This window comes from Aotus nancymaae, unplaced genomic scaffold (assembly GCF_030222135.1).
Source record: "Aotus nancymaae isolate 86718 unplaced genomic scaffold, 86718_ANA_hifiasm-v0.15.2.pri h1tg000018l, whole genome shotgun sequence".
NCBI classification, from domain to species: domain Eukaryota; kingdom Metazoa; phylum Chordata; class Mammalia; order Primates; family Aotidae; genus Aotus; species Aotus nancymaae.
The window spans coordinates 8,318,817-8,339,839 of record NW_026988430.1 but is presented as its reverse complement, the minus strand read 5'-3'; the positions used below and the strand labels follow the sequence as shown (position 1 = coordinate 8,339,839).

General features: G+C 47.2%; 1 protein-coding gene across 2 annotated transcripts; it reads right to left on the bottom strand.

Moving 5' to 3' along the window:
- Positions 1-7: 7 nt before the first annotated feature.
- On the bottom strand, positions 8-20,967 carry LOC135275742 (developmentally-regulated GTP-binding protein 2-like). Of its 2 annotated transcripts, XM_064378243.1 has the most exons (9): positions 20,730-20,967; positions 18,392-18,439; positions 7,535-7,611; positions 6,062-6,150; positions 5,262-5,320; positions 3,839-3,892; positions 3,074-3,156; positions 1,486-1,539; positions 8-820 (listed from the first exon to the last, which is right to left on the bottom strand). In XM_064378243.1, the coding sequence occupies exons 2-9, from the start codon at positions 18,407-18,409 to the stop codon at positions 781-783; spliced, it is 474 nt and encodes a 157-aa protein (XP_064234313.1). In that variant the 5' UTR covers positions 18,410-18,439; positions 20,730-20,967; the 3' UTR covers positions 8-780. The 2 variants fall into 2 exon arrangements, with proteins under 2 accessions (XP_064234313.1, XP_064234314.1); XM_064378244.1 differs by lacking the exon at positions 3,074-3,156.
- Positions 20,968-21,023: the final 56 nt, after the last annotated feature.

The window sequence follows — 21,023 nt, the reverse complement described above, 5'->3', positions numbered from 1 at the left end:
GGACAGGAACGGTTTTCAATCCTTTATTTCAGAAAGGAGAGCCAGGAGAACTGGGGACTTAGAAAACAGATTCTAAACTCAAAAAGTCCCCAGCCCAGGCGTTCAGAGCCAGGGTCTGGGGGTTTTGTGCTGGGCAGGGGCTGCCCTGGGAGGGTGAGAGAGGGGGAGGCACTTTAGGACCCCTTAGGCTGTGGAGGGTGTCAGCTGGGCCTTTGAAGCCACTAACCTCTGCTTCCAATCCTGGAGAGCCCTGAGTGGAGGACCCAAGGGGGTTTCTTCCTAAAAGGGCCCCCACCCCGAGTGTCAGAGAAGCCAGCAGGAGCTGAGGGTGGGAGATGCTGTAACAGTAGCCACAGCCTCCAGGGACCCAGGCAGGCCCAGCTTCCCACCTGGCACTGAGCATGCCATCTGCTTTAGGCCCCGGCTGGCAGGCAGGTGGGCAGCTTGTTCCCTCAGCGCAGGGGCTGGGGGCACAGACGCAGGCCCAGCACTCCAAACTCAAAACCCCCGTGAGAAGCCTCAGTCTTGTGGGAAATGCCTCCAGCCGAACCCCTCTGTCCCAACGCACTCTTCATCTGCCTACTGAAGAAACTTCTGGAAATAGCAGAGACTTGAGGGACCCCTTCTTGGGGTGTGTGTATTTGTATTTTTCCGTTTGGGTGTTTGTGTGTCCCAGTAGGACCGACGCCCCCAGGGAGATGGGGCAGGTGGGCGGGAGGCCTGGCAGGTGCCATTACTTCTTCACGATCTGGATGACGTCCTCATGCTCCATGTTGTGTGTCAGGCCCACCCGCTGCGGACTGTACTAGGTGCTGGTGCCCTGGGTGAGGAATGGGGGCAGAGGGGTCACCTCAGCTTGGACTGGCCAAGGCCAAGGCCAAGAAAGATATCCCCGGGGTGTGTGTCCTGGGGGTGAATGCTGACATAAGGTCGGGGCCCCAGGCAGCAGGACGTCTGCAGTGGTCTGACCATCCCTGACCTCAAAGGTGGGGGAGGGCCAGGCACAGTGGCTAATGCCTGTAATCCCAGCACTTTTGGAGGCCAAGATGGAAGGATCATTTGAGCTCAGGAGTTCCAGACCAGCCTGGGCCAGATATCGAGATCCCGTCTCCATGAAAACTGAGCCAAGCATGCTGGTGTGCGCCTGTAGTCCCAGCTACTTGTGACGCTGAGGTGGGAGGACTGCTTGAGCACAGGATGTCAAGGCTGCAGTGAGCCGTGACTGTGCCACTGCACTCCAGCCTGGGAGACAGAGCCAGACCCTGTCTCAAAAAAAAAAGAAAAAAGAAAAGAAAAAGGGTGGGGAAGGCCCATGTCCAGCCTGGGTTGGCACATACGTTCTATGGAGGACAGACACACAGTCATGCCAATCCCCACAGGAAGGACAGGAACACCATGCAGAGGAATGTGAATGCCTTGCTCCATGCCTAACCCGGGGGCATTGCTGGGTCTGACCCCCTGCCTGCCTCCCACCCAGACACTTACCCACACCAGGGCATACTTGAATTGGCTGGCGAGTGACAGGTGGATGCGGTGGCACTGGAGGACACGAGAGAGACAGAGAGGTGAGGCTCCACCTAACCCTATCCCAAGCTCGGCTGCACTGTCTCTCACTCCTCCTGGCCCCACCTGTGGCCTGAAGCCTCCCACATATCACATCACCCCAACTCCCAGAGCAGCATACACCCTCCAGTGCTCCTTGGTAGGGATGAAGGTCACAGGGGTCCCAGATGTCACATGAAATTGGAAGGAGACCCTGGAGGGGCAGCCAGCATTTGCCCTGAGAGTGTGGACCTCTGGTTGCCACGCTGATGGTGGGACAGTGGAGGGCGGCAGGGAAGGGACTCTGCAATTGTGCGATGTGGCTCCTCCCCCCACATTCCCACAAGTCTTCCAGGCCCCAGTGGGAGACAAAATGCCTCAGCCCAGTGTCCCTGGGGCGGAGGCGGCGCCAGGACTGCAGGTACACTTCCCTGACAGAGATGGGAAGGTGGCTGATTCTGGCCTGCAAACGGGTCTTACATATGACTCAGTTTGCCACTTGTGAGTGTCTGAAGGGATTCAGGAGGGTAATCGTGAGTCTCCTTGGCTCCTCCTGCTGTGATCTCAAGCCTAGGTCTTAGAGAGATGGGACTTTGCGTGGCCTCATTTGTTCAACACCTCCAGGGTGGCACCCAGAGACCTGGGGCTGGGCTTGCAGAAGGAATGAATGCATGAGACCAGATTGCAAGCCCAGCCGCCACTGTCATAAGGGGCTAGAGGGACAGCTGGGCCTACAGTGTCCCTTGCTTCCATGATACAGATCCCAAGAAGAAATCAGCTTGAGGAAAATAACGCCTGGGAAAGCCTGAGGTCAATCCTTTATTTCAGAAAGGAGAGCCAGGAGAACTGAGGACTTAGAAAACAGATTCTAAACTCAAAAGTCCCCAGCCCAGGCATGCAGAGCCAGAGTCCGGGGGTTTTGTGCTGGGCAGGGGCTGCCCTGGGAGGGTCAGAGAGGGGGAGGCACTTTAGGGCCTCTTAGGCTGTGGAAGGTGTCAGCTGGGACTTTGAAGCCACTAACCTCTGCTTCCAATCCTGGAGAACCCTGAGTGGAGGACCCAAGGGGGTTTCTTCCTAAAAGGGCCCCCACCCCGATTGTAGAGAAGCCAGCAGGAGCTGAGGGAGGGAGATGCTGTAACAGCAGCCACAGCCTCCAGGGACCCAGGCAGGCCCAGCTTCCCATCTGGCACTGAGCATGCCATCTGCTTTAGGCCCCGGCTGGCAGGCAGGTGGGCAGCTTGTTCCCTCAGCGCAGGGGCTGGGGGCACAGACGCAGGCCCAGCACTCCAAACTCAAAACCCCCATGAGAAGTCTCAGTCTTGTGGGAAATGCCTCCAGCTGAACCCCTCTGCCCCAACGCACTCTTCATCTGCCTACTGAAGAAACTTCTGGAAATAGCAGAGACTTGAGGGACCCCTTCTTGGGGTGTGTGTATTTGTATTTTTCCGTTTGGGTGTTTGTGTGTCCCAGTAGGACCAACACCCCCAGGGAGATGGGGCAGGTGGGCGGGAGGCCTGGCAGGCGCCATTACTTCTTCACAATCTGGATGACGTCCTCATGCTCCATGTTGTGTGTCAGGCCCACCCGCTGCGGACTGTACTTGGTGCTGGTGCCCTGGGTGAGGAATGGGGGCAGAGGGGTCACCTCAGCTTGGACTGGCCAAGGCCAAGGCCAAGAAAGATATCCCCGGGGTGTGTGTCCTGGGGGTGAATGCTGACATAAGGTCGGGGCCCCAGGCAGCAGGATGTCTGCAGTGGTCTGACCATCCCTGACCTCAAAGGTGGGGGAGGGCCAGGCACAGTGGCTAATGCCTGTAATCCCAGCACTTTTGGAGGCCAAGATGGGAGGATCATTTGAGCTCAAGGATCACTTGAGCTCAGGAGTTCCAGACCAGCCTGGGCCAGATATCGAGATCCCGTCTCCATGAAAAATTAGCCAAGCATGCTGGTGTGTGCATGTAGTCCCAGCTACTTGTGACGCTGAGGTGGGAGGATTGCTTGAGCACAGGATGTCAAGGCTGCAGTGAGCCGTGACTGTGCCACTGCACTCCAGCCTGGGAGACAGAGCCAGACCCTGTCTCAAAAAAAAAAGAAAAAAGAAAAGAAAAAGGGTGGGGAAGGCCCATGTCCAGCCTGGGTTGGCACGTACGTTCTATGGAGGACAGACACACAGTCATGCCAATCCCCACAGGAAGGACAGGAACACCATGCAGAGGAATGTGAATGCCTTGCTCCATGCCTAACCCGGGGGCATTGCTGGGTCTGACCCCCTGCCTGCCTCCCACCCAGACACTTACCCACACCAGGGCATACTTGAATTGGCTGGCGAGTGACAGGTGGATGCGGTGGCACTGGAGGACACGAGAGAGACAGAGAGGTGAGGCTCCACCTAACCCTATCCCAAGCTCGGCTGCACTGTCTCTCACTCCTCCTGGCCCCACCTGTGGCCTGAAGCCTCCCACATATCACATCACCCCAACTCCCAGAGCAGCATACACCCTCCAGTGCTCCTTGGTAGGGATGAAGGTCACAGGGGTCCCAGATGTCACATGAAATTGGAAGGAGACCCTGGAGGGGCAGCCAGCATTTGCCCTGAGAGTGTGGACCTCTGGTTGCCACGCTGATGGTGGGACAGTGGAGGGCGGCAGGGAAGGGAATCCTTAATTGTGCGATGTGGCTCCTCCCCCCACATTCCCACAAGTCTTCCAGGCCCCAGTGGGAGACAAAATGCCTCAGCCCAGTGTCCCTGAGGCGGAGGCGGCGCCAGGCCTGCAAATGGGTCTTACATTTTACTCAGCTTGCCACTTGTGAGTATCTGAAGGGATTCAGGAGGGTAATCGTGAGTCTCCTTGGCTCCTCCTGCTGTGATCTCAAGCCTAGGTCTTAGAGAGATGGGACTTTGCGTGGCCTCATTTGTTCAACACCTCCAGGGTGGCACCCAGAGACCTGGGGCTGGGCTTGCAGAAGGAATGAATGCATGAGACCAGATTGCAAGCCCAGCCGCCACTGTCATAAGGGGCTAGAGGGACAGCTGGGCCTACAGTGTCCCTTGCTTCCATGATACAGATCCCAAGAAGAAATCAGCTTGAGGAAAATAACGCCTGGGAAAGCAACAGCCCAGAAGGACGGCCATGTGACCCAACACTTGGCCACCACCGGTGCCTGCAGGGTCATGTTCAAGTGATAGAATTCTGAACAGAGAAAGGCAGCCTCGTGCTCCCTGAGCCCAGAGCACCTCCCCTGGGGCCTGTCCATGCCGCTCCCCTATCTGGGATGCTCCCCACCCCAACTCTTCACTGCCAGACCCGCTAGTTCTACAAGCCAGCTCAGGTCGCCTCCTTGAAACCTCGGTCCTGACTTCTGTGTTGAGCTAGCGCCACTCCCCACTCCTTGACTGATGCCTGAATGGCATGGGAGCAGGGTTACTGGCATCCATGCACTACAGGCAGCGTGCTGAGTGCCCTACATGCTGGACTTCATTCAACGTGAGGGGGCAGGCAGCACATCCCCCCTCACAGGAGAGGTTGGAGGCACAGCACATGGCTAGGAAGGGGTGCTGCAGACGCAGCCCCAGACTGTCCAACTCCAGAGTCTGTGTGTCAGCATCTGAGATTGAGACCAGCAGAGCCCACCCCTGGCCCAGGACACCTCAGGCAGAACAGAGCTCCAAGGAGCACGCAGAGCTCCCACCCCTTGTTAGGGCAGGTCTTGTCAACTCACCACGTGCTCCACTGAGGCCCCTTTCCGGAGAATGATGGCATCTGTGAAGTCCGGCCTCTCTGCAGGGTGAGATGGGGAGAGCGTCAACCACACACGAGGACCCACACTGCCACCTCATGATTCTGCCCGAGGGAAGAGCTGGCTGCAGAGGCCCTTTCGGTCTCCTTGCCTTGGTCTAGCATCCCCGATATCCAGCACGCCCTCCGCATATATCCCTGAGCCATCTTCTACAAGCTTGACTTGAACACAGTGACTCAAAATAAATCAAAGTCCAGGATCACACTGCCTGCCACCCATCTGCCGTGACAGCACTGACAGAGACCAGGATCTAGACTGAACGGGCAGGGTCCGAAGGGATGTTGGAGTCTCGTGAGGGAAACTGTAGCTCGCTCCTTGCTGCCAAGGTCGGGGTTGATGCAAAGTGCTCCGAATTCAGCAGCTGGGACCCCAGGGCATATGTGTGTGTGCACCCACCAGGAGGATGGGTGGGGGTCAGACATGGGGAGGGCTCTTGTGGATTCAGGTCACTAATGCTCCTGTGGTGGGGCCTGTCACTGTGAGGGGAGGTCAGGATGGCACTAACTGCTGCAGCCAGTGAGGACCCCGAGGTAGCCTTGCCCCACCAGGGCACCCTCAAAACCAGCAGTGCCCAGCGCTGAGAAGGGAAAAGAGCTGAGATGTGTCTAAATAAGCCAGGCCAGAGCTGGTGCTGGGGTCTCTGGGCACCACCCACAGGCCTGGCAGCCTTTTAGGGAGGATGAAGCTCAGCCTGTTTCTCAGCTACACGCAGCGTAACTCACGTCCTCTCTTCTTGGTGTAGATGCAGGTCAGGGCCAAGTACTCCCAAAGCATCTCCAGCAGGTAGTCCAAGTTCAGCTTCATGCCACAGCTGCAAAGAGGGAGGCGGCCAGTCAGGCAGGGGCCCCTGTGAGTTCAGAGGCTGGGTCTCCACTTCTCACTATTGGAGGGGACAATTTCCACTGGCCAGCATGGGCACCAAGGCCAGGTGGCTCGCCAGTGCCCACAGGGAAACAAGCCCATTACTCTTGATGGCAGCGTGATGCTTCTGCTGCCAGTGCCTCTGGACACCAATCATGGTCACAGTCAACCAGGGTCAGCATCTCTCCTGGGGGCTGGCAAGACTGTGTGCTCTGTGGAGGGTTGTACCTTGTGTCTGATGAAGGGCTGCCGTGGGGAGATGGCCGGGGGCTGTGACGGGACCAAGGGCAAAGGCTGGGACCCAGAGCTCACTCCTTGCAGAGAGGAGCTAGGGATTGCCAGGAAGTCCAGTAGGGATTTCAGCATGAAGAGGAGAGAACCGAGGCTCTGGAGGCACCAGGTCTAGGGTGGACCGTGGCTTAATTGTTTGCAGTGTGACCCTGAGCTGTGTCCTAACCTCTGTAGAGCCGTTCTACGTACGAGCAGGTAAAGGTGTAGAGCTGTCAGCCCTGAGGATGGTAGCCCCTCTAAGGCCTGGGACACAGCAGAAGGAGAGGAGCTGAGGCTGTGCTATGGGACGGACACTGCTCTTTGTGGTGGCTACAACAACCACAAAATGGTCCTTGTACTCAGGCCAGGACCCTCAACCATCATTTGCACTGTCCAGCCTCTTGGTCCCTGAGCTCTCCGTACTGTCGGCTGAGCTTCACTGTAAAGCTGCAGAGCGCCGGCTTCAAGCCAGGAAACCAGAAAAGGGAAGCACCTGAATCAGTCTGCCCCAGAGAGGAACCTGCCAGGCGCTGCTGGCAAGTGAACAAACAGCCGGTGTGGGCGGTATCCCTGGGACCCGCCCTGCAAAGGAGGGCAGGAAGTAGGTGACCAGAGCCTGAGAACGTTAGTTCCCTTTTCCCCTTTGAGCTGTGATCAGACAGAAGCCACACTTTTCAGAGCACCAGGAGAGGTAGGCTGACACCCAGGGCTAAGTTCAGTACTAAGTTAAGAAGTTTCTTAACCATTCAACCTTGGTTGATGAAATCCTTCTGTTTTCTTAACCAGAGTCCACAAGACATCACCCACCCTGCCCATGGCAATTCATGACTGGAACAGACCAATGCCTCCAGCAGCCATGAAGGGGACCCTCCTGCAGTGTCTCCTTGACCTCGTGGACAAAGTCCTCTGCCCTGGGCAGGAAGCCCTGGGCTCCGTGAGGGCTGTGTGCTGCTGGAGGCTGTGCTGGCTTTTCCTCCTCCACAGCCAGAGTGGCTGAGAGGCCTGACAACTGGGGTCAGAACCCAAGCAAGGACAGCAGAGTGGCAGGATGCCGGCAGCCTCACCTGATGACCACACTGTTGGGTTTTCGGGCCAGGCGGTCCACCTCTTCCATGGAGATCTGGTCGATTTTGTTATAAACCTGAGATTGAAAAGGTGGAGGCCAGTGCTAAGAAGGACAGGAGTAAGGGATCCAGGAAAGGGCCCTCCATTGCCCTGTGCCAGCTGCAGCCCTTCCTTGGCGAGCTGAGCCTATGCCCTCCTCCCCCTTGCTGCCTCAGGGTGGGGAAGGCTGAGGCGGGAGGATGGCTTGAACCTGGGAGGAAGAGGTTGCAGTAAGACAAGATTGCATGGATGCACTCCAGCCTGGGTGACAGAGTGAGACTCGGTCTCACACAGAAGGAAAAAAACCCTAGGCCCAGATGGCATCACTTCCCAATTCTACCAAATATCTAAAGAAGAAATGATAACAAATCTACACAATCTCTTCCAGAAATGGAAACAGTAAAAATAAAAACTTCCCAATCCATTTTATAAGGCCAGCATTACCCAATTTTAAGACTTACCATATTTTAATTAAGACCATGTGCTATTAATGAAGGAATAGACACATACATCATGGAATAGAAAAAGGAGTCCAAGGCCAGGTGTGATGGCGGCTCACGCCTGTAATCCCAGCACTTTGGGAGGCCAAGGCGGGCAGATCATGAGGTCAGGAGATTGAGACCATCCTGGCTAACATAGTAAAACCCCATCTCTACTAAAAATAACAAAAAATTGGCCAGGCATGGTGGCACGTGCCTGTAGTCCCAGCTACTCAGGAGGCTGAAGCAGGAGAATCACTTGAACTCGGGAGGTGGAGGTTGCAGTGAGCCAAGATCGCGCCACTGCACTCCAGCCTGAGCGACAGAGCAAGACTCCATCTCCAAAAAAAAAAAAAAAGTCCTGTTGCTTTGCAAAAGATGCCATTTGCTTTGTAAAAGATACCTTAATAGAATACAAAGTCAGGCTATAACCTAGGAGCAAACATTTGTAAATTATATAACCAATAAAGTTTTTACTTCTAGCATACAGAAAGAACTGTCAAAATTCAACAATGAGAAAACGGATAACCCAATAAACTATGGGGAAAGATTTGAACAATTCACCAACAGATGACAAATATATACATGAAAAACCACGCAACATCATTAGCCATTAGGAAAATAAAGGAAAACCACAATGAGATATCACTATCTGTCTATTAGAATGGCTTTAAAAAAATAAAAACAACTTAAAAAAATGGCTGTATCCAGTTCTGGCAAGAAAATGAAGCCACTAAAACTCTCATATATCAATGGTAGGAAGGCAAACTAGTGTACTCTACAAAACAGTCTGGTGATATATTATATAATTAAATATACACTTACCATATAATCCGGCAAACTCGCTCCTAGGTGTTTATTTACCCTACAGAAGCAAAAACTTACATCCACACAAAAACCTGTATACAAATGTTAGCAGCTTTATTTACAATCGTCAACAAAACTGAAAACAATCCAAATGTCCTACATTCATATGAAGGAACACTACTTAGGAATAAAAAGAAATGATCTATTAATAAAATTAACAACATGGATAAACTTCAAAGCTATTGTGCTGAGTGAAAGAAGCCAGTGTCAAAGGTTTCATACTGTAGATGTATATACGCCACCAATACAGCACTCTAGAAAAGGCAAAGCTGGCCGGGTGCAGTAGTTCACACATGTAATTCCAGCACTTTGGGAGGCCAAAGTGGGTGGATCACTTTAGGTTAGGAGTTTGAGACCAGCTTGGCCAATACAGTGAAACCCTGTTTCTACTAAAAATACAAAAAAGTGGCTAGGTGCAGTGGCTCATACTAATCCCAACACTTTGGGAGGCAGAGGCAGGTGGATCACCTGAGGTCAGCAGTTTGAGACCAGCCTGACCAACTTGGAAAAACCACATCTCTACTAAAAATACAAAATTAGCCGGCCATGGTGGCGTATGCCTATAATCCCAGCTACTCAGGAGGCTGAGGCAGGAGAATAGCTTGAACCCAGGACGCAGAGGCTTCGGTGAGCTGAGATTATGCCATTGCACTCTAGCCTGGGCATGAGCAAAACTCTGTCTCAAAGAAAAACAAAAAAACCAAAAAATATGGCAGGGCATGGTGGCACATGCCTGTAATCTCAGCTGCTCGGGAGGCTGAGGCAGGAGAACTGCTTAAACTCAGGAGGCGGAGGTTACAGTAAGCGGAGATAGCCTCACTGCATTCCAGCCTGAGTGACAGAGCAAGACGCTATCTCAAAAAAAAAAAAAAAAGAAAGAAAGAAAGAAAAAGAAAAAGAAAAAAAAGAAAAGGCAAACCTATTGAGATGGAGAAAAGATCAGTGGATGCCAAGTGTTGGGATACAGGTGGGGTTTGACTTGAAAGGTGACAGAACTAACCTTTCTTTATCCTTATTGTGGTGACAGCTACAGGAATCTGTCGTGTTAAAACTCATCCAAGCATACATTTTAAAAAGGTCAAACTTACTGTATATAACGTTTGAAGATAATGAAAAAGAACAAGAAAGAGTCTTGTTCTGTCACCCGGCTGGAGTGCAGTGGCATGATCTTGGCTCACTGCAACCTCCGCCTCCCAGGTTCAAGTGATTCTCCTGCCTCAGCTTCCCGGGTAGCTGGGATTACAGGCATCCTCCACCATACTCAGGTAATTTTTGTATTTTTAGTAGAGACAGCGTTTCATCATGTTGCCCAGGCTGGTTTCGAACTCCTCACCTCAAGTGATCAGCCCACCTCGGCCTCCCAAAGTGCTAGTATTACAGGTGTGAGCTACCACGCCTGGCCAGAAAACACTAATATTATTTATAATTCTCACAGTACTGTGCCAAAAATTTAAATTAAAAGAGGGAGATCTTTCTCTGAAAACTTCGACGGTGGATACAATTAACAAAGGCAGAAAGCATTCTAAAATATGGACTCTTTTTAATTCCTTAAACCTCGCTGGCTGTAGGAACAAAACTAAAATTGTAGAATAAATGCTTGGGGTGGGGGAAACCTATAAAAATATTCTTCAGGCCGGGAGTGGTCGCTCATGCCTGTAATCACAGCACTTTGGGAGGCTGAGGTGGGTGGATCACCTGTGGTCAGGAGTTCGAGACTAGCCTGACCAACATGGTGAAACCCCATCTCTACTAAAAATACAAAAAATTAGCTGGGCATGGTGGCAGGCGCCTGTAATCCCAGCTACTTGGAGGCTGAGGTAGGAGAATCACTTGATCCAGGGAGGTGGAGGTTGCAGTGAGCCGAGATTGTGCCACTGCACTCCAGCCTGAGCAACAAGAGTGAAACTCTATGTGGGAAAAAAAAAAAAAGATAAAGCACACTCCAGATTCATAAAATATATTTTTAGTAGTCTGAAGAAATATTAATATCACTCTTTTGACTTCAGAACAAAGATAATTTCAGTCATTCAATAATAGTTGTGGGAATTACAAAATGAAGAGTAACTATATTTTTTCAATTTTAAAGGAAGTTTTATTTTATTTTCATACGAAATTGGAAAGAGCAAAATAACTTTTAGCTTCTTTATAAACAAAAGCTACTTTTTGTGTTCAGACAAGTAAGAGTCTACAGGAATGGTGAGACTCTCGTATTGTTTCTTAATTAGATGTATATAATGCAAAATGCTATTAACTCATTTGTACAAGGCTTTCTCTGCTCCCTCTTAACCTCTCTGTTAGAACCAGTAACTTATTTTTACCACTCCATCCTGATAGTCCACCTTCCTTGTCTCCATAGTACTATACTCCTAATTTCCTCTTCTATCTGCCCATTCCTTGATTCTTTTTGTCCCCATTTATCAACACACTGTGTCAGATATGGTTTACTTCCTTTACTCCTCCTCTTCTTGAGGCTATTTGTTCTTTTATTCTTTCTGCTAGAAAGCATATTTACTCTCAAATCTTTAATTATTTCTAGAGCAATAGTTATCAAACTTTTTTTAAGCTATAACTTCCTTTGCTTCCTCTCTCAAAATAAACTTAACAGGAGGCCGGGTACAGTGGCTCACCCCTGTAATTCCAGCACTTTGGGAGGCTGAGGAGGGCAGAGGTCTGGAGTTCGAGATCAGCCTGGCCAACATGGTGAAACCCCATCTCTACTAAAAATACCAAAAATTAGCTGGACATGGTGGCGGTCACCTGTAATCTCAGCTACTTGGGAGGCTGAGGCAGGAGAATCACTTGAACCCAGGAGGCAGAGGTTGCAGTGAGCTGAGATTGTGCCACTGCCCTTCAGCCTGGGCAACAGAGAGAGACTCTGTCTCAGAGGGAAAAAAACTCAAACAAACAAAGAATTCTGGCAAATTCAAGGCAACTGTCTTACTCACGCCCTCCACATGGACTCTGCAACAGCTCCCGGGGCACACCTCTGTGGAGCAGATGAAAAGTCCCTGACCTGTATGTGTAACTTGTCTTTGACCTGAGCTTTGATCTTGTATCTTATATCACTGATTACTCTCTACTAGACATTCCCACCCACGGTAATCTTACTATCTCAACCACAATCTGTCTAAATATCAATCTAAAACATCATCGTCTGATTCTCCTTCCTGATTTCCCTGTCTGTTCAATCCACCAGTCTCCAAAACTCAAAATTGTGGTCCCATTCTTTTTTATTGTATCTGTTTATCTGCCAAGATTCGTTGACTTTTCCTTCAAGATGTTTAAACATTTACTTACCTGTTTATTTTTACCACCATACCCTCAGTGCAAGTCTTTCTATATTATAACAAAAAAACTTCTGGGGTATCCATCCTGCAAATCTCTTCCAGACTAACCTTTCATAAACACCATACTTAGAGCATCACTATCTTGCCCAGAAACCTACAGTGGCTTCCTGCTTCCTCTGTCTCAATTCTTTTTTCTGGTCTTTACAGCTCTCTATAACTTCATCTCAGTCTTTCTGTAAAAATCTCCCTTTACTTGTCTGAAAGCCCCTCTGCCCAATGTATCCTCAAATAAGAAGCTGGGCTGGTAGGGAGAAAAGAGAAAGACTCTCTCATTCAGATCTTTCTTATTCTTCTGGGGTAACTTTTATGCAAGGTTAAGTGTCATTTCCATGAAGTCTTCCCTAAACTTCAGAAATCATTTGCTGATCTCAAATTCCTCTGAACTCCTTGCAATGCTTCACTTAATTTTACTAATTCAACATGTTGAAGGCTGAATATGTTAAAACTAGATAATGACAGCTACCAATGGAGGACTTACTATATACCAGGCACTATACTAGTTTCACCATGTACCTTTTTTTTGGGATATTATTTCATCTATCTCTCATGACAATCTCGTAAAACCATACTTTCCTCATTTTAGAGATGAAGACAAAAATGAAAACAAGTTGAATACTTTGCCCTAGGTTAATGAGCTAGTAAAGAGCCATTTCAACAGGCAGGATTTCAACCTAGGATTGCTAGACTCTAAAAAAATCACTCCCTAACCTTTGGTTTAAAACTCAGACCCTAAAATTACTGTGCATATAAAATAACATATGTAAATGAATGACTCAAAAGCACCTCCCACCCAACATTCCAAAACTGAACATATAATTTCCTGGCTTGGTTCTGTTAGGCAAGCCAGAAGGTAGGTATCAACCTCAAATATCCCTCTCTCTTATACCCCATATTTAATCAATAACAAACTTCTATCCATTTTGCCTCCTAATGTTTTTTCAAGTCCGTTCAGATCTCTTTACTTCCACTGCTACCAATCTGGCCCAAGCTATCTGTGGAATTATTTGACTAATGTTCCTTCTTCCTCACCAATCTATAAGTTCAATGAGGACAGGACCTAAATCTTTCTTGCTCACTGTTTTAGTCAGTTTTTGTCTAACTCCCAGAACAGAAGAGGTGTTCTATAGATGGCAGCTAGTATTATTTTGGTTTATTTGCTACTGTTCTGTGTATAAGTTTGTCTTCTTTTTTTTTCTTTGAGATAGAGTCTCACTCTGTCACCCAGGCTGGAGTGCAATGGCGCGATCTCGGCTCACTGTAAACTCTGTCTCCTGGGCTCAAGCAATTCTCATGACTCAGCCTCCCAAGTAACTGGGATTACAGGCACCCACAATTATGCCAGGCTAATTTTTTTGTATTTTTAGTAGAGACTGCTTTTCACCATGTTGGCCAGGCTGGTCTCAAAATCCTGCCCTCAGGTGATCTATCTGTCTAGGCCTCTCAAAGTGCTGGGATTACAGGCATGAGCCACTGCGCCCAGCCATAAGTTTGTCTTTCTAACCAGAATGTAAACATCTTGAGGGCTATTTCTTGTACTGCTTCTACATTATACTAAGGTTAAGTCAGTGAATGTTAAGCAGGATTATGTACTGTCATAATTAGAGTGTAAGCATAGAATTTTTTAGCCTGGTAGAGATTTAGAAATTAGCTAGGCCAGCCAGGCGTGGTGGCTCATGCCTGTAATTCCAGCACTTTGGGAGGCTGAGGGGGCTGGATCACCTGAGTTTGGGAGTTCGAGACCAGCCTGACCAACATAGAGAAACCCTGTCTCTACTAAAAATACAAAATTAGCACATGCCTGTAATCCCAGCTACTTGGGAGGCTGAGACAGGAGAATCGCTTGAACCCGGGAGGCGGAGGTTGCAGTGAGCTGAGACTGGGCCATTGCACTCCAGCTTGGGCAATAGGAGCGAAACTCCACCTCAAAAAAAAAAAAAAAAAAAGAAAAAAAGAAATTAGCTAAGCCAATCCCGTCATTCAACAAATAAAGAATCTTCGCAATGTCATACTGTTAGTGGCAAAGTTTAGAGTGGAAGATTGGTGTTCTCACTGTCGGAGACATCTAAGTTTCTTCCTTCTACTACAATTAGATCTAGTCTTTATAGTCTAGACCTTTATAGGTCTCTGCTTGAGAAGAGACCTCTCTGCTTATTAATGCCAATCAAATTTTGCTCAAAGGAGTTTGAACTAATGTGGAATCCAACTGGCTTTAAACGATAAGAAAGAAGTAAACTAGGCTGTAAGTTACCCTATTTGCCCCCTAATTTTACCACTTTCCTAAGCTATAATTAGTCTCTTTCTCCAGCAAATTGAGCATATAGAATACTCAATTTGAGCAATACAACATAAAAACATTTGAAAGAAAAATCTAAATAAGTAGCAGTCTACAGATTTTATGTAAACAAATTAATGAAATTAATATGTAATGACTACGGAAACCATTTCCATTATAATTTTCCCATTTCAACCTCTGTACACTGAACATAATAAAATCAGTCAATAATACAGCATCATTAAAAAGCATGCTCTAAACAAGGACAATGTCTTGATTCCAACAAAAAATAAACAAAGTGAATATATTTTAAATTAAGGTCGTTCATTCATATAAAAAAGCAAAAACTGTAATCAACCATACTTCTGGATAAATTACAGAAAACCAGGCCTTTTAAATGTCAGTGCTTTCCAGCAGTTAACAGACTGCTAAGTTAAGAGTAATCTTCATTTTTTGTCTTACTAAACAAAGTCAACTAATCACTTTTAGGGAACAATTAAATGTGTGATGAATAAGAAGTCAGGGAGAGAGATCCAAGATGGCTGATTAATAACAGCTCAGGAATGTAGCTCCCAGTCAAAGCGCAGAGAACGAGAGGACGTCACACTTTCAGACGAATTTTTGTTGCTCACAGACCAGGAGATTCCCAGCGGAGGAGCCCCACGGGTCACCAGCGCGACTCTTGTGGCCGGCACGGCGGTTTTGCCAGCGCCCCGGCGCGGCGGTTCCCAGTGCAAAGTAAACGGGACTGGGTCCTCTTTTGGTCGACGTTTGGAGCTCCAGGAAGGCAGAGTTGCCTATTCAGCTGATTGAAAAAGGGACTCAAGAACGAAGCCAGATCAGAGATTCCCGGGCAGAAAAGCACCATGAATCTTAACGCCGCTGTTTTAGCCGGCACAGTGGGTTGCTCAGATATCGGCGCTGGGAATCAACAAGTTGGACGTCTACTCAGAGACCTAATTTGAAAGTCAGTAATTACAAAGATGACAGGTGGATAAATTTACAATGACGGGAAGAAACGAGCATAAAAAGGCTGAGAATACCCAAAATCAGAATGCCTCTCGCTCTACAGGGGATCACAGTTCCTCATCAACAAGGGAACAAGGCCTGATGGAGAATGAGTGCGTTCCATTAACAGAATTAGGCTTCAGAATGTGGATAATAAGAAACTTCAGTGAGTTAAAAGAACATGTTCTAGCCCAATGTAAAGAAACTAAGAACCTTGAGAAAAGGTTTGATGAAATCCTAACGAGAATAGACAATTTAGAGAGGAATATAAGTGAATTAATGGAACTGAAGAATACAATACAAGAACTCTGCAAAGTATTCACAGGTTTTAATAGTCGAATTGATCAAGCAGAAGAAAGGATATCAGAGGTTGAAGACCAACTTAATGAAATGAAACGAGAAGATAAGATTAGAGAAGAAAGAGTAAAAAGGAATGAGCAGTCTCCAGAAAATAAGGGACTATGTGAAAAGACCTAATTTACGTTTGATAGGTATACCTGAATGTCATGAAGAGAATGAATCCAAGCTGGAAAATATTCTTCAGGATATTATTCAGGAAAACTTTCCTAACCTAGTAAGGCAGGACAATACTCAACTCCAGGTAATGCAGAGAACACCACAAAGATATTCCTCAAGTAGAGCAACCCCAAGACACATAATCGTTAGATTCACCAGAGTTGAAATAAAGGAGAAAATTCTAAGGGCAGCTAGAGAGAAAGGTCAGGTTACCCATAAAGGGAAGCCTATCAGACTTACAGCAGATCTCTCAGTAGAAACTTTACAAACTAGAAGAGAGTGGGGGTCAATATTCAATATTCTCAAAGAGAAGAATTTTCAAACCAGAATCTCATATCCAGCCAAACTAAGCTTCATAAATGAAGGAAAAATAAAATTTTTCATGAACAAGCAAGCACTCAAGAGATTTCATCACCACCAGGCCTGCTTTGCAAGAGCTTCTGGAAGAAGCACTATACATAGAAAGGAACAACCAGTATCAGTCATCCCAAAAACTTACCAAAAGGTAAAGAGTATCTCTATAATGAAGAATCTATATCAACTAACAGGAAAAATAGGCAGCTAGCATTAAACAATATTAAACTCACGAATATCAATATTAATCCTAAATTTAAATGGATTAAATGCCCCAATCAATGACACAGACAGGCAAATTGAATAAAAAGTCAAAACCCATTGGTATGCTGTATCCAGATCCATCTCATAAGCAAGGACATACTAAGACTTAAAACAAAGGGTTGGTGGAAGACATACCAATCAGATGGAGGGGGAAAAAAAACAAAAAAACAGGAGTTGTAACTTTTGTCTCCGACAAAATAGACTTTAATAGTAACAAAGACTAAAAGAAACAAAGAAAGACATTACACAATGGTAAAAGGATCAATGCAACAACAGGAGTCAATGATCACAAATACATATGCACCCAATATAGAACACCCAGACACATAAGACAAGTTCTTAATGATTTATAAAGAGACTTGAACTCCCGCACAATAATAGCGGGAGACTTTGACACCATATTGTTAATATTTGATGGATCAACGAGATAGAAAATTAACAGGGACATCTATGATTTGAACTCAGACCTTGAACAAGTAAAATTTATAGAATTCTTCACCCCAGGTCCATAGAACATACATTTTTCTCATTACACCTATTTTGAAAGTGATCACATAATTGGAAGTAAATCATTCTTCAGCATTTGCATAGCATTTCACAGACTTAAATGAAATATTGGTTGGCTGTTTGTTTGTTATTTTCTTCCCTTATTCCTTCCTATCTTCGCTGTTAAGCACAATTATTGGCATAAAAGAGGTTTTTATACCTATTTTTAGATTGCATTCCGGCCTGGGCAATAGAGCAAGACTCCTGTTCTCTCTCCCCCTTTCTCTTTCTCTTTTGTTCTTTCTTCTCTTTTTCTCTTCCTCCCTCACTCCCTCTTTCCCTCCTTAAAAAAAAAAAAAAGAAGTCACTAGGATCCAGCCAACACACACAAGGCTCAGTAAAAGCCTACTTATGGCTGGGCGTGGTGGCTCATGCCTGTAATCCCAGCACTTTGGCAGTCCGAGGCGGGCGGATCACGAGGTCAGGAGACTGAGATCATCCTGGCTAACATGGTGAAACCCCAACTCAACTAAAAATACAAAAAAAAAAAAAAAAAAAATTAGCCGGGTGTGGTGGCACACGCCTGTAGTCCCAGCTACTTGGGAAGCTGAGGCAGGAGAACTGCTTAAACCCAGGACGCAGAGGTTGCAGTGAACCAGAGATCATGCCACTGCACTCCAGCCTGGGAGAGTGAGACTCCGTCTCAAAAAAAAAAAAAAAGAAAGAAAAGCTACTTATGGCTGGGCTCGGTAGCTCACACCTGTAATCCCAGTACTTTTGGGAGGCCAAGGTGGGTGGATCACTTGAGATCAGGAGTTCGACACTGGCCTGGTGAACCCCGTCTCTACCAAAAGTACAAAATTAGTCAGGCATGGTGGCAGGCACCTGTAATCCCAGCTACTCAGGAGGCTAAAGCAGGAGAATTGCCCCAATCTGGGAGGTGGAGGTTGCAATGAGCCAAGATGGTGCCACCGCACTCCAGCCTGGGTGATAAGAGTGAGACTCCATCTCAAAAAAAAAAATTAAAGTAAAGTAAAAGCCTACTTTTTATATGCTAGGTGCTAAAGCATATACAGGTTAAAGAGGGAAATAAATCAAAATCCTAATTATAAAATAAGGCAGAAATGATTAATGCCAAAAAAGAGAAGATCACAGGATTAAAGAGCCCACAAACCCAAAGCACATCACTTTTGAATGCAGTGGATTGCCGGCGGCAGAACTTACCTTTAATGGACTTGACATCTGAGGTCTTCTCTTGTTCTTTGCCTTTCACTGGAATAAAAAAGATCACTATGACCAACTTTTGTAGTCAGAGATCCATTCTATAACAACACTGTAAAAATTAGACCAGCTTTATTCTAAGATGAGTATTCAAAGTTCTGGAACAACGGACAGCCTTGGAGGAGGGCACAAGAGGGCAGCTGTCGGCAAAGGCTTCTCTAACGAAGTGACCCTGGAACAGCATCCAGTCAAAAGAGCTGAACCTGCTTATGGAGAGACAATGTAGTCACAACACCTGGGGTCAAATTTTGGCTCTACCACTTATAAGCCATGTGATCTTGGACAAGTTACTTTACTTCTCTGGCTCGTAATTTCCTTGATTTATAAAATTAGGTCAACAATAAAAACTACCTTGGAGGGTTGTTGATTTAAAAAAAAAAAAATTACCTGTAAGGGACTTAGAAGAGTAACTAGCACAGTAAATTTAGGGCAAATGTTAACCAACATTATCCTCCATAGTACTGGCTACTAGAAGCATAGTGAAGAAAGATCTTTGGTTGTGTATCACATCTTCTTATTCCTCCCATACCATCAAGTACAAACATTCTAAACCTCTAACACTCAAAGTATAACAATTTGTCTGTAAAATAATCACATAATTGCTCCTTTATTACACAAAACAGGAAAAACTCTGCTGTAGATAAGCTAATATGACATCCAAGAAAGGAAGCTGCCCAGCAGCTTGAGCCAAGTGTGAATTCTATTACAGGCTCTGACATAAGACTATTTTTAACCTTCTTTTCTTGTGATTTTTTTCAACATTAAACTTTAAAAAATCTTACCATGAAAAGGTTATCAAAATAAGAAATGCCAAAATGTGCCCATCTCTCTATTTGTGCTCTTAAACATTAAAAGGTGAAAGGCTAGTAGCAGGAAATAACTTGCCCTCAGGGTATCTGGTTGAAGTCAATTCATCAACAGTTGAGTACTTGGTATGTGCCAGTCAGGCTCCCAGCTCAGAAAAGGCAGTGCTTTTGCCTTCAGAAAAGCAATTTACATTCAAGTGTGTGGACAATGTGAAAATAAATAAGATCACTGCAGGTACTGATCACAGTTGTCAGGTAGACAACATTTAAAAATGTTGTAGGCTACTGGTGTTTGCAGTCCTCTCAGCAGCAACTGCCCATGGACTGAATCTCTCACCTGAAACATTAACTTGTCTTGGCTTCCTCGACTCCTCTTTTCTGCATAAACACATCTATTTCCTGGCTGACCTACCCATTCTTAAGGCTTACAATACCATAGATATGCTGTTACTCCTAAATTTCTATCTCCATCCTAAATCTCTTTTATCTCAAATTCATATAGCTAACCACATACCTGCCATCTTCCATAATTCCACTTGTCTAAAATGGAACATGTCATCTTTTCCCAAACCTGTTCCTACTCAATCTTCATCTTCTCTCATGAATGACACTGTCATCCACCCACTACTCAGACCAAAATTCTGGAAGTCATCCTTCATATGGTCTGTTTATTACCTTCCATATGCAAACTATGACCAACTGATTCTACTGTCAAAATACACCACCGCAGTTCCACTTTTACCACCCTAAAAACATTCTCCTACTATCAATCAGATCTCCTATGTTATACTACCATGAAAGTACACACAAGCCAACAATCAAATATCAACATTTTGCTGTTTTTCCTTTTGTCCTCCTAAGTATTATACATAGAGCTCAAAGTTCCTATGAATCACCACTTGACCCCTCCCTTCCCAGATATAAATATTATACTAAATTAGATATTTTCTGGCTGGGCACAGTGCCTCATGCCTGTAATCCCAGGACTTTGGGAGGCAACGGTGGGAGGATCACTTGAGGTCAGGAGTTGGAGACCAGCCTGGCCAAAGTAGTGAAACCGTCTCTACTAAAAATACAAAAAATTAGCTGGGTGGCATGGTACACGCGAAAACTCAGACTTTCAAAATAAGGTACTAGAGAGATTTCCTTGATCTTGATCCACAGTGCGGAAAGAAACAAAAAAAAAACTAAAACCCCCCTAAGAACTGTTGTTAAGCATATACGCATGAACTTCTGTGGGTTTCAGCAATCGCTTCTGAACCGGCGCGACAATTCTCTGACCTCGCGCAAGAAGGCCACCTTCTCCCTCCCAGAAGAGTCCCGGAGCAGAGCAAGACACTCAGGAGGCGTCTGGGCGGAGGCCGAGGCTCGCTGAAGGCCTTGCTGCAGCCCTGGAGGAAGCCCTCGCAGGCCCACCTGCCCCACCGCCACCCCTGATGCCCGGCCTGACTCCCCGCCGGCGCCCCCTCAGCTACCTTTCCGCCAGAAGAAGGACACGGCGGGGCCCGGGTCGGGGCGGTGGGTGCGGGGGGACTGGCGCGGGGAGGGCCCGGCTCCCCTCATTCAGCAACCAGCCCGGACTTCCGGGTCCAGAGGGGCCGCCGCACTAGCGCGAAAAGAGACCCTTCTTCCGGGAGTTGGCCCCACCGCCTCCTCGGGATACCCAGGCAGCTCCAGCCGCCATATTATCAACAAGCCGCCCGCCGGAGCTCCGGTCCTTCCCCGCGCGAGGCTTCACGGGAGGTCAAGCGCCGGCTCCGCCCCTTTCC

What these genes read in the sequence shown, in the direction of transcription:
- LOC135275742 (XM_064378243.1), bottom strand. An exon ending in GGGCCTCAGTGGAGCACGTG is followed by an intron (nt 3,893 to 5,261) that starts GTGAGTTGACAA and finishes CGTGTCCTCCAG; the next exon opens with TGCCACCGCATCCACCTGTC. An exon ending in GTCATCCAGATTGTGAAGAA is followed by an intron (nt 1,540 to 3,073) that starts GTAATGGCGCCT and finishes CGTGTCCTCCAG; the next exon opens with TGCCACCGCATCCACCTGTC.